We start from the raw sequence: 16,564 nt of genomic DNA, 5'->3' as shown, positions 1-16,564 counted from the left end.
CTTGACTTACAAGACTGCAGGCAGCCTGCTTGCTACCACTCTTGCTCAAACAGGGGTCTGGGTCCCCATACCCACTCCAGCTTCATTTGTACTGAACCCTGACTCCAAATACACTATGTCCTCCCATTTATTTTTAGACTTTTAAAAATATATATATTTATAAGTCTTTGCCTATATGTATTGTATGTGCACCACATGTATGTCTGGTGCCCATTGAGATCAAAAGGAGACATGAAATCCCCTGGAACTGGACTTGCAAATAAATGGCTGTGAGCTTCCATGTGGGTAGTGGGACTGATCCCAGGTCCTCTCTAAGAGCAATAAGTGACTTAACTCTCCAGCACTATTCTTCCTAAGAATATGCAAATTAAGTAGGATAAAGGTTCCACACTGTTTAGTGGGGACTGGCAAAATGGCTTAGCCAGTTAAGGCACCTACCACCAAGTCCAAAGAAATGAGTTCAATCCTTGGAACCCATTTGGTAGGCGAGGAATGATGTCCACTACTTGCCCTCTGACCTCTACATGCATGCCCCCATGGGTTCTCTGTTCCTCCGTGCACAAATAAACATATACAATGTAAACAAAATGTTGAGGAGTATGCCGGTTTATGGCTATACTTGCCTTTTAACTGTTTAACTCACCACATGCCCTCCTCCCCTCTGGTTTCCTCTGGTTGGTCTAATCATTGGCCTCTAGTTCAGCTTGTTCTACCCAACAATTACATCTCTCAGCTGGTTCTCCTAGTGAACAAAGTATCAGTGTAAATGTGTTTGGGTTAAACAGTAACCAGAACTTAAGGATGTACTATACTAGATGTGCCAGAACTGAAGGATGTACTGTCCTAGATGTGGTAGGCACATCTCTGCAGCAACTAGAGAAGGGCAAAGTTGTTTCTATGCTCAGAATGATAAGGTCTCAACTTCTAGGAAAACAAGCTTTTGAATGTTCCAATTTTTTCTTCTGTTTTGAGTAGACTTTACTCTTTTAAAGATATTATTCAAATGTGGCATGTCAGGCAAACCTCACTTTTACGTGTAAGGAAACAGAAGTCAGAGAGCTTCGAATGGGTTGTGTAAGAACACAGAGTGTCATTCACAATGCCACACCAATGTCTGAGGCTTCCTGGTGTCCAGAAGGCCATTTCCTCTTTGGTATCAGACATTTGTCCTGAGCTTACCTGTCACTGGGAGAGGACCATCATTTAAAGGACAGAGCTGCACAAATGGTTCTGCCAGCTCTTTATTATCTTTAAGACGTGGCACCTAGCAACACTCAGGGATTTTACCATCATGCCTCTGCCTTCACCTAAACTCTTTGTTATCTAAACACCCCAAGCAGGGATAAACACAGGCCATTTGGCTTTGGAAAATGCAGACTATAAAGAGTGGTGTTCTGGGCCAGTGAGACGGGCCAGCTGTTAAGAGCACCAGCTGTTCTCAGGGGATCTGGGTTCAGTTCCCAACACTGCAGCTTACAACTCTCGGAAACTCCAGTTCCAGAGCATCCCGTGTTTTCTTGTGGTTTCAGGGTCAAAGCCCATTCTTCATTACACCCGAGACAGTGGGAAGATGCTCACAATGCTGATTTTGGGGTCAGGCTGTGTTTTCTTGACATTTTAAAATCACTAAGTGCAACTGCATGGCAACTTCTCCTGATCGGTATATTTAATTGCTTGTCACATCCATTCAGAAATCTAATAGGCACCTCACACCCAACGAGTTCACCTGGCTTCTCCCAAAGCTCTCAACCCCGTAGTCACGACTCTATACTTGCAAATTTTCCCCTCTTATTCAGTCCTTGATTTAGAGTAACATTCCCCATTAGCCACGTTCTCAGGACAAGGAATACTGAAGACACTCACACCCTCTTTTCCTCAAGTTGCATCCATCAGCACTTTCTTACTGACCCTACCTTCAAATTTCAAAATGCAACCATGTAATTCCCCCAATTCATTGCCACTTGCTTATTTCAAGCTAGCCTAAGTTATCAAGAGCCCCTAACTGGTCTCCCTGCTTCTTTCTCCTTCTTGGTCTCCACGATCTATTCTCCCATCAGAATCTCGAGAAGTCCTTTTAAAGTGAAAGTGAGACATGATAATATTTCTATATATTTTAAATGCTCCAGAACGATCCCATTCTACTAAGACATGCACATACGTGCCTGATATGACCTTCTTCCAATACCACCCCAGGTCTATTCTACCCCTCAATCACTAAGCAGCAAGTGCATGGCCATCCTTGAAGATTCTGAGACAAGCCAACATCAATCGTATCTGACCTTTGTTCTTCATTTCCCACCTCCAACCCCACCCAGAAACTGTACATGTGTGTGGCTCACATTCTTACATCTCTCAAGTCCTGGCACCCGAAAGGGGCTCCCGTCTCCATGCTACCAGCAATAGCACCATTCTGTGTGATCTCCAGAGAATATGTGGACCTCAGGCAGCCAGGGAGTGATCTTACTCAATGCTGCATTGCGAGCACATAGGAAAGTGTAAGGAGCATAAGAGGAACAGAGTAACTGTGTGTGGACTGATGGATGGATGATAATCAGAGACCAAAGCGAACTGCACCTCACACGTAATAGCAGCAACTTGGGAACACAAAAGAACAAGATGCCGTCCCTATCTACTTTCCCAGTGCTTTCCAGTCCATACTGGACACATGCTGAATGTGGGGTTATAGAAAGAGAAGATGAGGAGAGCTGTGGACATAATGAAAACTACTCTTAGGCTGGACCGTGATGATGAATACTTGAATCTACACATGTGCTGAAATGATCAAATTACACTTCCATTCCATATGTTCACAATGGATGGGTTCTATCATGGGTGAATTATTTCTATAATATAAGAGAAAGATAAAGGCAGGGAAGGTGGGAGAGAGGGAAGAGAGAGAAGAGAGAGAAAGAAGGGACTCAGAATAGTCTCAGACCTGAACTTGAATATTGTCTTCATCAGGGTTCTTTAAGGAACAGAACTGAAAGAATGAACATATGACTATATATTAATAAAGCTTTCATTGGAGTGGCTCACAGGCTGTGGGCTGAGTACTCCCAACAAAGGCCCTCTCCTGACAGCTCACAAGACTGGGGGCCTCAAGAGTCCCCATCTGGTGTTGGAGTTCCAGAGAGATCCTACAGGGCTGCTAGTTTTCAGTTTACACTTTGAATCCTCACGAAATGGGTTCAAACACCAGTGTAAGAATAGCTCAGGGTAGATGAGCTTGCCAGTGAGAGCGAGGACAAGCAGACAAAAAGGCACACCCCTGTTTCTCTGTCCTTCCTGCCTCCAGGAGTGGCCCAGACTTAGAGTAGGTCTTCTGATCTCACATTATCTGGATAGGGGTGTGTGTCCCACTTAAAGTAATCAAACCAAGAGAAATCTCTCACAGATGTGCCCAGATGCTTGGATTAGGTTCCTTGCAAGTCTAGACTTGCCATCACAGATACCTTTCCCCAGCCCCTTGAAATCCATCAGCAAGGGCTGTCTCAGAGATGGGCAAATTGTGGAAGGATAACACTGGTTTCCTGTTTTTCCTAATTTCTGGGTAACAGACCTAAATGTGACTGTGAACGCGACTTTCATCTACTCCGACGGTCTGATTCATAAGTCAGGTGACTGCCGGAGCAGTACCTGTGAAGGCCTTGACCTACTCAGGGAGATTACAGTAAGTAGCTTTTTTTGTTTGTTTGTTTTACTTTGTTTTGTTTTGTTTGCTTTATTTATTTACTATATGTAAGTACACTGTAGCTGTCTTTAGACACCAGAAGAGGGCATCAGATCTTATTAAGGATGGTTCTGAGCCACCATGTGGTTGCTGGGAATTGAACTCAGGACCTCTGGAAGAGCAGTCAGTGCTCTGAACTGCTGAGCCATCTCTCCAGCCCAGTAAGTAGCTTTTGTAGTGTGTAGGTCACACATTCTTCATCTGGGATGGTTACAGTGAGAAATGTGGGTATGTTTACACAATGCATAGTCTGCACCAGCTGCAGTCATGTTGCTGTATGATCTGAAGGTACCCTTTATAGCACACATCCCAAGAGACGTGTGTGTGTGTGTGTGTGTGTGTGTGTGTGTGTGTGTGTGTGTGTCCTGGAACATAGTATGTATATGCTTTGATATAGGGGGAATTTTTACTTTAAGTTAACTTTAAAATCTTTTTAAATTTTGTCTTTTTAAAGACTTATTATTTTGAATACATGTCTAAAAATTTTTTATCATTGTATATGACTTCAAAATCCTACTCTTACCAAAAGACAGATCATCCTGACCAAAGCGGGGATAGGGCAGGAAAACACTACCATCGCATGATTTAATAAATTAAATGAACCTACGGGACCTACAGAAAGCATCCCATCTGACTCACACTGCGAAATGTATACCTCTCCAAGCCCGTGGAAAAATTTCTAAAACAGACAATACATTAGGACACAAAGCAAGTCTCAACAAGTAAAAGAAATTTGACATAACTTCTTGCATTTTATTTGAACGCAAATGGAATAAACTAGAAGCCTACAGCAAAAGAAACTGCAGAGAATAGGCAGAGCCCTGGAGGTTGAACAATATACTATTATGCAATGAATTATTGAAGACATTAAGGAGGAATTTTTTAAAACTCCTAAAATCAAGTGAAAATTAAAACACAACATAACAAGAATCTGGGGGGAAACAATGAACACATTTCTGAGAGGGAAATTCATAACTGTGAGTGCTTACATTTAAAGATCAGAAAGATCAAACACACACACACAAACACACACACATTGACACACACACACAAAGAGCTATTCACAGTAATCAACCTAGCTTCATTCTAGATCAGAAGTTCTCAATCTTCCTAATACTTAGACCCTTTAATAGTTTCTCATGTTGTGGTGACCTCAACCATAAAATTATTTCATTTCTACTTCATAACTGTAGCATTTTGCTACTGTAAGGAATAATAATGTAAATATCTGATATCCAGGTTCTCTGATTTGGGACCTCCAAAGGAATCATGACCTCTGTGAGTTCATGAATAGTTTAATAATAAATAATTAAAAATCAATAAATAATAGATCACATAAATGGACTCAAAGACAGAAATCACATTACCATCTCAATATATGCATTTGACAAAATCCAACATCCCTTCATGATAAAGGCCCTGAAGATATTAGGAGTAGAAGTTATATATCTCAATATAACCAATGATACATATGACAAGCCTATGGCTGATATCACAGTAAATGAAGAAAACTCAAAACATTTCTACAAAGATGAGAAACAAGAGACAAAGGTGTCTACATCTCTCACTCTTGCTGATTTGCTGATAAAATGTTGAAAGTCTTCAATACAGCAATAAGATGAGAGAGAGAGAGAGAGAGAGAGAGAGAGAGAGAGAGAGAGGAAAGGAAGAAGTCAATGTATTCTATCTATAAATGGGAGGATCCTGTATGTGAGAGCTCCAAAACACTCTACCAGAAAACTCTCGGAGCTGCTGAACACTGTCAGTAAAATATCCTGATGTGGGACCGGAGAGATGGCTCAGCAGTTAAGAGCACCTCTTCCAGAGTTCTTGAGCTCAGTTCCCAGCAACCCCACGGTGGCTCACAACCATCTGTAATGGGATCTGATGTTCTGAAGATAGCTACAGTGTACTCGTATACATAAAATAAATAAATAAATAAATCTTTTAAAAAAAGTGTCTTGATACAAAATTAGCACAAAATCCAGTGGTCTTCTTATATGCTAGGAGTAGACAGGCATACAAGAAATCAGGAAAACAATCCACTCACAATTGCCTGGAACATAAACCTTGACATAAACCGAAATAAGTGAAAAGCTCCTACCATGTAAAACCTGAAGCACTGAAGAAGGAATTTGAAAAGGACACCAGAAAACTGAATTGGATTGGAAGAATTAATTTTGTAAAAATGTCTCTTTTAACAACAGTTTACCGATTCAATGCAAACCACACTAAAATGACAATGTCATTCCTCAAAGAAATAGAAAAAGCGACATCATCATCAACAACAACAACACCAACACCACACACACACACACACACACACACATACACACATACCTTGTTTATTGTTGAAGCACAAAGACCCCAGATAAGCAAAATGACAAAAAAAAAAATATAATGCTGGAGGTCTCACCATATCCAACTTAAGTTATCCTACAGAGCCATATGAACAAACACAGATACAGGGATCAATGAAATGACACAAAAGATCCAGATATCAAACCACACAGCTATAATTCCCTGACTTCAGACAAAGGTGTGAAAAATACACACTGGAGAAAAGACTGAAGGCAGCCTCTTCAACAGATGGTGCTGGAGAAACTGGGCTTCCACATATGGGTAGACGAGACTAGATCCCTATCTCTCACCTGGCCCAAAACCCAACTCCAAATAGACCTAAGACCTGTATGAAAAGCTAGAAACTCTTAAACTGTTCCTGGGAAAAACAGAGAAAACACTTGAAGGTAAACGGAACTGAATAGGGTTCTGATTCAAGAATTAAGACTAGCAACAAATGGAAACCCACAAAATTAAAAGCATTTGTACAGTAAAGGGAACAGTTAACTGGGTGAAGAAGCAATCTTCAGAATAAGAGAAAAATCGTTGCTACCCATTTGACAGAGAAGTAATAGCTACCATATAAAAAGAACTAAAAATACTAAATAACAAATTAAAAAAAGCCCAACCCTATCAGTTAATGGACCAATGAACAGCCAAGCCTCAAAAGATGAAATACTTGTCATTAAAAGCATCCAAACCATTTCTTCTCCCTTGGACTTCAATATCCCTATGCTAGAATCTGCCCAGCCCCCCAAGACTGAGACTCACTATGGTGGATATGGTATACACATCCTGACATCCATAATATGACCCATGAGGTCGATGTGAAACTTCTAGTATTATAGTCTCACAATCTGTAATCTCTGGAAGCCCTTTTACAAGATGCCCAGAGTAAGGGGTATCTTTTACGTCTACACGGCTTTAGAGAGTTTTTAATTCTCCTGAGCTCCTTAAAACCCTATTTAGGGTCTGAGTTAGCAACGGGGAGGAAGAAGTAAGCAAGAATCTTGCTCCTCCCACTTGCTCCATCCTTTGAGTAGCTCCTCCCCGCTCTGCGCACAGACTCTTGGGAACGCATTTCTCATAGTGCTCCCGCCCTCCTCTTTTCTTTGGTTAATTGGATTTGTCTTAGGCTTTAGTGTTTTTCTTTTCTTTCTTTTTCTTTTTCCTACAGAGAGATCGTAAGATGGGCTGCGCCCTCATGGGGCCCTCGTGCACGTATTCCACCTTCCAGATGTAGTAAGTACTTTGGCTGAGTGTTAAATGATTGGGCAAACAGTGTTGTCAAAGCAAGAGCGAGGCATGTTGGGCCCCTTGTGCTTCGCCATCTCTCTATCATTGCCTTTACCCTTCCCCAGATACCTCCTGCTTTGATCGGTGTGTAATGACTGCAGTAGCTGCCCAGGTACAGTCACTCATAGCTGAGTCTTAGAGGAAGCAGGTTGTGAGGAACACTTGAGTTTAATAAAGGAAATTCCCCAGAGTGGGCAGTGCGTAGGACACAGACAGAAGAGAGAGCGTCTTAGTAGAACTCTATTGTGTCACTAGTTTGGAAACGTGGGGAAACAACCAGGCTCTTATTTGAGATGTATAGAAATAACATGTTGAAGTTCTCTGTGTAAAATCCTTTGTGATTTAGAGAGAGAGAGAGAGAAAAAAAGCCTTCGATCTATTGTAGAATGGGAAACTGTTTTCTAGATTTAGAAATTGTGACTTCAATTTATTTCACTCAGTGAAACTGGCTCTGTTCTGCCAGATCATATATTCCCTGGTCAAAATTCTTCACATTTCCCTGTCAAAACTTTTCTCACAGGCCTTTCCCTCGCTTGTTCGGTTTTCTGAATAAAGAAATACCATTTCCTGATCCAGGGGAGATCAGCATAGGTTTCTCAAGGCCGACACAAACCCCTGAAGTTTCTACCGGAAGTCAGCCTGTTGCCTCACGCCCAGCAACTCAGCAGCCCAGAGGTTCAGCACACCAAGTCAGGCACACTCAGAAGCATTTCCAAGCCCATCTTCCACACCCAAACAGACACCCATGGAATTTTGTTCTTCCTTATCTCATGGATCAGGTGCTGAGATGACATTGCTCAAGAGGAAAGGGGGCACCCAGGACATTGGTTCAGTACCATGAGAGCTTTCTAAGAGAAAACAGTTTAGTGTTGTCAAGCAGAAAAGAATTGAGTGAACCATGCCCTTCCAAATGGAGGTGAGAGGGACACTGGCCAATACAAAGCAGAGAGAGAGAGAGAGAGAGAGAGAGAGAATGCAGTATTGTATAGAAGGCAGTGGTCACCTCTGCTTGAGGGCTGAGTTTCAAGTGGGGAGATGACTTCATGAAAAAAATCTGAGTGTTGTGTTGGAGACAGACAACGTCGCAGTCAGAGTTACTATCTATGTGATGAAACATTATAACCAAATGCAACCTGGGGAAGAAAGGGTTTATTTGACTTACATATTTTTCTTATTACTTTTATTTTTTTACAGTCCAGTTGTTGCCTCCCCCCGCCCCCAGTTCTTCATTCCATTCTTCCTCCCCTGTCTCCAAGATGATGCCCTCTCACTAGGCCTCCCCACTCCCTAGGGCTTCAAGTTCTCCAGGGTTAGGCGTGTCTTCTCCCACTGAGGCCAGACCTGGCAGTCCTCAGGTGTATATGTGTAGGGGGACTCGTACCAGTAGTGTATGCTGCCTGGTTGGTAGCTCAGTGTCTGAGAAATTCCAGGGGTCCAAGTTAGTTGAGACTGCTGGTCTTCATATGGGGGTCACACTCCTCCTCAGCTTCTACTAGCCTTTTCATAATTCAACCACAGGGGTCCCCTACTTCAGTCCAATTGTTGGGTATAAGTATCTGTGTCTGTCTCAGTCAGCTGCTTATTGGGCCTCTTAGAGGACAGCCATGCTAGCTAGGCTCCTGTCTGTAAGCACATCAGAGCATCAGTAATAGTGTCAGGCCTTGGAGCCTCCCTTGAGATGGATCCCAAGTTGGGCTGGTCACTGGACAGCCTTTCCCTTACATATCTCGAGTCACAGTCTGTTGAGGGAAGCCAAGGTAGGAATTTAAACTGGTGCAAACCTAGAGGCAGGAGCTGATGCAGAGGCCATGGAGGAGTGCTGTGTACTGGCTTGCTCAGGCTGCTTTCTTACAGAACCCAGGACCACCAGCCCAGGGATGCACCACCCGAGAGGGGCTGGACCCTCCCCCAACAATAACTAGTTAAGAAAATGCTCTATAGGCTGTCTTACAGCCAGATCTTATGGGGATATAATGATATAAAGATATAAAGGTGAGATTCCCTCCTCTCACATGACTTAGCTTGTGTCAAGCTGACATAAAAATAGCCAACGCAGAGCGACAAAGCAGGCACTGGTAGGAAGAGAAGGCTTAGGTACACTTCCCATTTGATCACAATTATGATGACTCTTCTAGCTTGCTTTCTGTTGCCGTGATAATTCCATGACCAAAAGCAACTTGGGAAGGAAAGGAGTTATTTCAGCTCGCGGTACATAATGGGGAGAAGTCAGGACAGGAAATTAGGGCAGGAACCTGGAAGCAGGACCTGATGCAGAAGCCATGGAGGGGTGCTGCTCACTGTCTTGCTCCCCATAACTTGCACAGTCTGCTTTCTTATACAACCCAGGACCCCCAGCCTAGGGATGATATTGCCCACAATGGGCTGGGTCCCCCCCCCACCTAAATAAGCAACCAAGAAAAGGCCTCACAGACTTGCGTACAGCCCCACTGATGGAGGCAGTTCCTCAAGTGTCGTCCCTTTTCCCAGTGGACTCTAGCTTGTGTCAAGTTGACAGAGAAAAACGCATAACCAGTGGCCATGGTTGTTTAGCATGTAGTTTTCAGTCTCCCTCCCGGCTCACAATTTCCAGCCCAGAGAGCATGAGAAGTCATTTGAAAACAAATCAACGTGATCTATCATGTAGTCATTTCCCTGTAAACACAATATGGGCAATCATTGTTATTTTTAAAGTCACCCATGTGAGAGGGTCACCTGGACACATGTTTTACTGTCCCCATTTCATTCTTACCATTCATGCCTGTGCCATTGGAGTTAATCCTGGCATTGCTTCCTCTCTCACTTTTACCACAGCCTCGACACAGAGTTGAACTATCCCATGATTTCCGCTGGAAGTTACGGGCTGTCCTGTGACTATAAGGAAACCCTAACCAGGGTCCTGCCTCCAGCCAGGAAGCTGATGTACTTCTTGGTCGATTTCTGGAAAGTCAACAATGCATCTTTCAAACCCTTTTCCTGGAACTCTTCGTATGTTTACAAGAATGGATCGGAGCCTGAAGATTGTTTCTGGTAAGGAAGGCTGCTAATCAGTGTGTTGCCATGGAGAAATGTCACTTTCATCAGGGACACTCTTGAAATCGACGCCAATCCGCTTTCTTACTCATCAAAGAGGCAAAGTGAGTCAGGTATTGTGTGACTACTCAGTGTAGACCACATTTGCAGCAGCACAATGCCCATGAAAGTGAATTCTTGGTAGTCTTAATGATTCCCCATGGTAAGTCCTCTAAAGACAAACACATTGGATCCTGTTTCTAGAGGATACAAATGAAAGCTAGAAGTCAATGTTTCTGCACTACTGTGGAAGATATAGCGCTGGAGAATGTGTGTTCTGCCCTAACCAAGCAGCAGTTAGAAAGTATGTCTCTCACATAGAGAGAAAGAGGGACAGGAGAGAGAAAGTCCTAGTAAGAAGCATAGGTCTGTGCCTGCAAGGTAGCTCGGTGTACAGAGGGACTTGCTGCCCAAGCCGGATGACTTGACTTTAATCCCTGGTGTAGAAGAGAACCGATCCCTGCCAGTTGTCATCAGATTGCCACACACGTGCAGTGTGACACATACATGTATGTTCACACACGCACACACACTACAACCTAAATAGATGAAACATCATTTTAAAATATCATAAGCTCCCGCATCGCCAGTAAAAGTGGTGGAGGTGACTCGGGAAGCTAGTTGGTTCTACCAACAGAGCCTTAGAGGCTTAAGATAGGGTGTCACCAGGCACGCACATCTGGGGAACCCATGGCAACCAACCCCAGGAGCTCACCCTAGAAACTTGGTTTGAAACTGGAATATACAAACATCCAATTCCTACAGGGACAGACATCATTTTACCAGCTCTGAAGTTTAACACTATATAGTTTCAGAGGCTTCTGGGTTATAGTTCAGGCTAGAACCTTCTTGCTCCCTATAGCAGTAGGGAGACAGTAGAAGGAACCCCTTAAATGTCTACAACTTGAACACACAAAGAATCCAAAACGCCCACCCCATACCCTGCCTCTACTAAATAGCCACAGTACAAAGCAAAGGCACCGTGGTGGATTCTGTCTAGTAACAGAGGACCCGGGTGTTAGATAAAGACTCCAGCACAGAAGTGGATGGATGGATAGATAGATAGATAGACAGACAGACAGACGGACAGATGGATAGACAGATAGACAGAGATTGAAGGTGGGGTGGCCATGAGGAAGCAAAGCCGACTCAAAGCTTCTCTTTCATCCTGCTCCAGGTACCTCAATGCTCTGGAGGCTGGGGTGTCCTATTTTTCTGAGGTGCTCAGCTTCAAGGATGTACTGAGACGCAGCGAACAGTTCCAGGAAATCTTAACAGGCCATAACAGAAAGAGCAATGGTAAGACAACAACAGGGCCTCCCTCATGGCTGCTGCCTCCCTCAGAGTCCTTTAGGACAATGCCTCCGTAAGTGCTGCCCTCAAGGCCTGCCTCCAAGTTGCTTGTTTGCAAACACCTTCGCCATTTTGTCATTGCTGTTGACTAAACCTAACTCTCTGGGAGAAAAGTGACATAAAGCAACCACTGATGAAATGAACATAGATACTAACCCAATATCCAGCCTTCAGAAGCCCACAGAGACCACGACCCACTGCAGGTCATCCATGTAACGGGGCAGTTCTCCATCTTTGTCTCTGTCACGATCTTTAGGGTTCTGAATGGTTTCGCGCTCCCTTGCTCCCCAGATCTTACTTGACTGGCAAGTTTTTTGGGGGTGGGGATGGGGGTTTCAAGACAGGGTTTCTCTGTATAGCCCTGGAACTCACTCTGTAGACCAGGCTGGCCTTGAACTCAGAAATCCGACTGCCTCTACCTCCCAAGTGTTGGGATAAAGGCGTGCACCACCTTTATCAGCAACTGGCAAGTTCTTAAACTAACAAATACTTAGCCACGGCAGCAAGTGATTCTTTGACTTTCCCTGACAGGAAATCATCACAATTCGTTCTTTACTTCTGATGTGCCATTGTGTGGCAAAGCACCCAACCCTCTTCTAGAATCTCAGGGCTCAAATGGCCCCAGCTAACTGCATGTTCCCAGCTCTTGTTGAACTGCTTGCTTACTTCCTCTGCAACTTCTAACAACCAAGATGTAGTTTTTCTGGGTTCTTTGTCTTTCAAACTTCCCTGTAATGTGCATTAGGGCTACTCTGTGAGAAGTGTCTCTCCCTAGGCAATCACCGGCCTGCTTCATACAGACTCTCAATTCCTACTGAGTGGTCTTTGAGTTTTTACCCCATCAGAAATCCAAGGTATGACTGGATTTGTGACTAGACCTCAAATCATGGTTCTCAACCATGACCTGCTGGTTATGTAGCCCCTTAGACAGAATCACAAGGCAAGCAAAGATGACCAACCTTCCTCAGTTTCCTGGCGCAGAACTCACATGTCCAGTGAGCTAAAGGCTGGGTGTGAAAGGCTTGCAGATAAAAGCTTTCGCATCAAATTGTTAAATGATCTGCTATACTGTGCAGGGAATTCCCTTCCCAAGCAAGAGCACATCAGAAGTAATGAACGAATTGTGGTGATTTCCTGTGAGGGAAGACCCTCGCTTGGCAAGTTGACCAACATTATTCAAACAATCACTTACTTACTTAATTACTTAATTGCTTTCTTTCTTCCAGTGATTGTTATGTGTGGCACGCCAGAAAGCTTCTATGATGTGAAAGGTGACCTCCAAGTGGCTGAAGACACTGTTGTCATCCTGGTAGATCTGTTCAGGTTGGTATAATGCTCAGGAAAGCCTCCTCCCTTCAGAAAGGAAGTGAGTCAATGGCTACCAAAACAGCCCCCTCTCTCTTGTGTGGGCAGCCGCCATGATGGCCGCATTTGAATTGAAGTCCTATTTCTTTCTCAGAATACCTTCATGTTTACCTAACCATCTGTGACCTTAAGCAGAGATATATTCCTTGACGCCTGACAGGCATCCAAATATACAGTCCCCTCACCTGGGAGGTCCAGATGCCCACAGTATCCTAATATCCTTTGTTCAGGAAAGGATCCAGCAGCTAAGACCAGGACCGTGGTTTCCCTAGGGAGATAGGGCTTGCTCCTGTGCTGTAGTTGTCAATGGTCTTTGGCCTCAGATTATTTTTTTTCCATCAGCCACCTTTGGAAAGACTAAAGTTGAAGACAACGAGATCTGATCTGTACAGTTACTCTTTATCCTCGGTGGAACCAGTTACTCGGGGATGGTCCCATCCTCTATGCTTCTCTGACACTGAGCAGAGAAAACCATGACAGAGACAGAGACAGAGACAGATAGAGGAACCACTTCGCTAACAGTGCCAAAAGCAGTCCTTAGGTTGGAGCATGCCTGGAGGAGGTGCCATCGGTACACCTGTGCCCCTTGTCCCACAGGTGCATCATATGACCCACTTATCTCTCTGGGTCATTAATCATTACCTGTGTGCCTTCATCTGCTGCAGGGACTCTCCTGGATCTGCCTAGTCATCCCCGATACTAAACACGCTTTTCCCAGCTTGAGAGGAAAGGGAGTCCTGGAAGGGCAGGCCTGGTGGACAATTGAATGTTCATGAAGATAAGCGATCCGTCTAGCTAGCTCTTCAGCAGTAGGCGTTTAGGAAAGAGGGCAATCAATGTTCTCAGGGTTTCCCTCCCACCCTCCAGTTGATGGTTTGCCCTGGGGAGGGAGTTGTCAGTGTGGCCAGCTTGGTAGGATTTCATTCTCAGCCATCTGTGCTGGTGTTCCTTTGTGACACCTGTTCAAGGAACACGTGGCCGTTTCCAGAGCAGGGTCAGACCCAAGTAAACCTAATGTGTTTGGCTTGTAACCCTGCTGCTTGGGATTCTGTGGGAATTGGTTAGCATTTTGAGATTAAGTCGAGTTGTGAAATGAAACTTAGGGTGCCTGTCTTTTAGGGTAAGATCAATAATGTGAACCTAAGAGCTAATCCAGTGGTCGCCACAGAGCAGACTGAGTCTGAAATGGTGGTCTCCCTAATCCTGGCAGTCTGATGAGCCACCCTGTTTGCACCCACATGATTTTTTTTTGTTTGTTTTTCCAAGACAGGGTTTCTCTGTATAGCCCTGGCTGTCCTGGAACTTACTCTGTAGACCAGGCTGGCCTCGAACTCAGAAATCTGCCTGCCTCTGCCTCCCAAGTGCTGGAATTAAAGGCGTGCGCCACCACCACCCGGCTGCACCCACATGATTAGGAAGCACCGGAGCCCTGGGCGGCTCAGAGGGATCTCAGTGTGCAGTGTGCCCAGTGTGGTCTATGGGTTGATGATACACACCCTGTGAGCTGATTAGTCCCACATGCTGCAGCTTGCAGTCTCAACAAGAGAGACCTGTCTCAGACAAGCTAGAAGGCAAGGACTCATACCTGGGGTTGTCCTCTGACCTCCACAGGCACAAGTGTGTCCGCACTCACACACATGAATGTACACACACACACACACACACACACACACACACACCAGGAGACTTGCCTTATCAGAGAAAATGTCTTAAATCTGCCATTATCAGTTCAGTTCAGCCTTGAGCAGATGGTAGCATCCTACACTACAGTGCACTGTGCAGAGTAATTCCGTATCCCATAGCCCAGTATTTCCAACTTGTTTTGCATCCTTAAGGAAAAAGAAGTTTTCCTGCAGAAATCAAGGGTCATTAGGCTTTAACAGCAAATACAAACATTCCCTCAAGGGGTGGGTATAATGAGTTCCTTTCCACCCTCAGTTAATAGCAAGAGCCGCCTAAGTCCCGTCATTCACTGTAGCAGGAGTAGAAGGGATTAGAACTGGGAAAAGTAGAAAGCTTTGCTGATAGCTACACTTAAAACAACTATCGCCATGATTTCCAAAGCTTATGTTAATTCCCCTCCCTATGGGATGCTAATTTTTATGAAGAACCTATGTTTTTCCATTAGTAACCATTACTTTGAGGAGAACACCACAGCCCCTGAGTATATGGACAATGTCCTCGTCCTGACGCTGCCGTCTGAACAGTCCACCTCAAACGCCTCTGTCACTGCGAGGTTTTCATCGGTGAGTTGTCTCTGAATAAATTTATGTAAGTATTCCTTAAAGATAATGCAGAGCAAGGTAATCAGTCTCCTATTCAGATTCAGATTCTTATATTTGTATGTGTGCCCATTGTGCAGAGGTGTATGTATTTGTATGTGCACATGCATGTGGAAGCCAAAAGTGAATATTTCCTTCCTCTATTGATTGCCTCCTATCTATCTACCTATCTGTCTATCTATGTATCTATGTATCTATCCATTTACTTGTGTGTGTGTTTATGTGTTTGTGTGTCTGAGAGAGAGAGAGGAGAGAGAGAGGGAGGGAGGGAGAGAGAGAATCCCATGTGTGCTAGGATGCTTGCCATGGCCAGAAGAAGTCACCGGATCCCGTAAAACTAAAGTTATAGGCAGTTGTGAGTTGGTTGGTTACAGGAACTGAACTTAAGTCCTCTGCAAGACTAGGAAGTGTTCTTAACCACTGAGCCATCTCTCTAGCCTGCTGTACTTAAATTTTGAAACAGGCTCCCCCAGTGGACCTAGAGATCAGGGATGCAGCTGAACTCACTGGTTAAAGAGCTCCAGGGACTCACTGCCCTGACCTCAAGCCCCACCCACCAAGTGCTGGGGTGACAGATGTGAACCACTACCTCTAGCCTTTTACAAGGGTCCCGGGGATCTGAACTCGAGTCCTCAGGCTTTGTTTAGAAATAAGCACTCCTAGGTGGAGACATTACAGTGTTGTCCATCATAGTGAAGTTGGCCAATGTCTGGAAGTGTGTGTGTGTGTGTGTGTGGGGGGGTGCTTAATGTATTCTTTTTTTTAGGTATTTATTTCATTTACATTTTCAATGCTATCGCAAAAGTCACACACACACTCCCCCACCCACCCACTCCCACTTCTTGACCCTGGTGTTCCCCTGTACTAAGGCATATAAAGTTTGCACGACCAATGGGCCTCTCTTTCCACTGATGGCCGACTAGGCCATCTTCTGAAACATATGCAGCTAGAGACACGAGCTCCGGGGGGTAGTGGGTCGTTCATATTGTTGTTCCACCTATAGGGTTGCAGATCCCTTTAGCTCCTTGGTTACTTTCTCTAGCTCCTCCATTGGGGGCCCTGTGATCCATCCAATAGCTGACTGTGAGCATCCACTTCTGTGATTGCCAGGCACTCCCATAGCCTCACA

At 44.4% G+C, this 16,564-nt stretch overlaps 1 protein-coding gene across 2 annotated transcripts in view; it reads left to right on the top strand.

Annotated features, from left to right (window-relative positions):
- Gucy2c (guanylate cyclase 2C) overlaps positions 1-16,564 on the top strand; it is an 81,874-nt gene that overhangs the window by 4,472 nt on the left and 60,838 nt on the right. For both annotated transcript variants that reach the window (XM_021165238.1, XM_021165239.1), the window contains exons 2-7: positions 3,558-3,670; positions 7,248-7,312; positions 10,178-10,393; positions 11,613-11,734; positions 13,015-13,111; positions 15,282-15,399. In XM_021165238.1, coding sequence (XP_021020897.1) covers positions 3,558-3,670; positions 7,248-7,312; positions 10,178-10,393; positions 11,613-11,734; positions 13,015-13,111; positions 15,282-15,399 — 731 coding nt within the window. The remainder of the gene's footprint in view (positions 1-3,557; positions 3,671-7,247; positions 7,313-10,177; positions 10,394-11,612; positions 11,735-13,014; positions 13,112-15,281; positions 15,400-16,564) is intronic.

The sequence above is a fragment of the Mus caroli genome, chromosome 6 (genome assembly GCF_900094665.2).
Source record: "Mus caroli chromosome 6, CAROLI_EIJ_v1.1, whole genome shotgun sequence".
Taxonomy (NCBI): Eukaryota; Metazoa; Chordata; class Mammalia; order Rodentia; family Muridae; genus Mus; species Mus caroli.
This window is presented reverse-complemented; position numbering and strand designations above follow the sequence as displayed.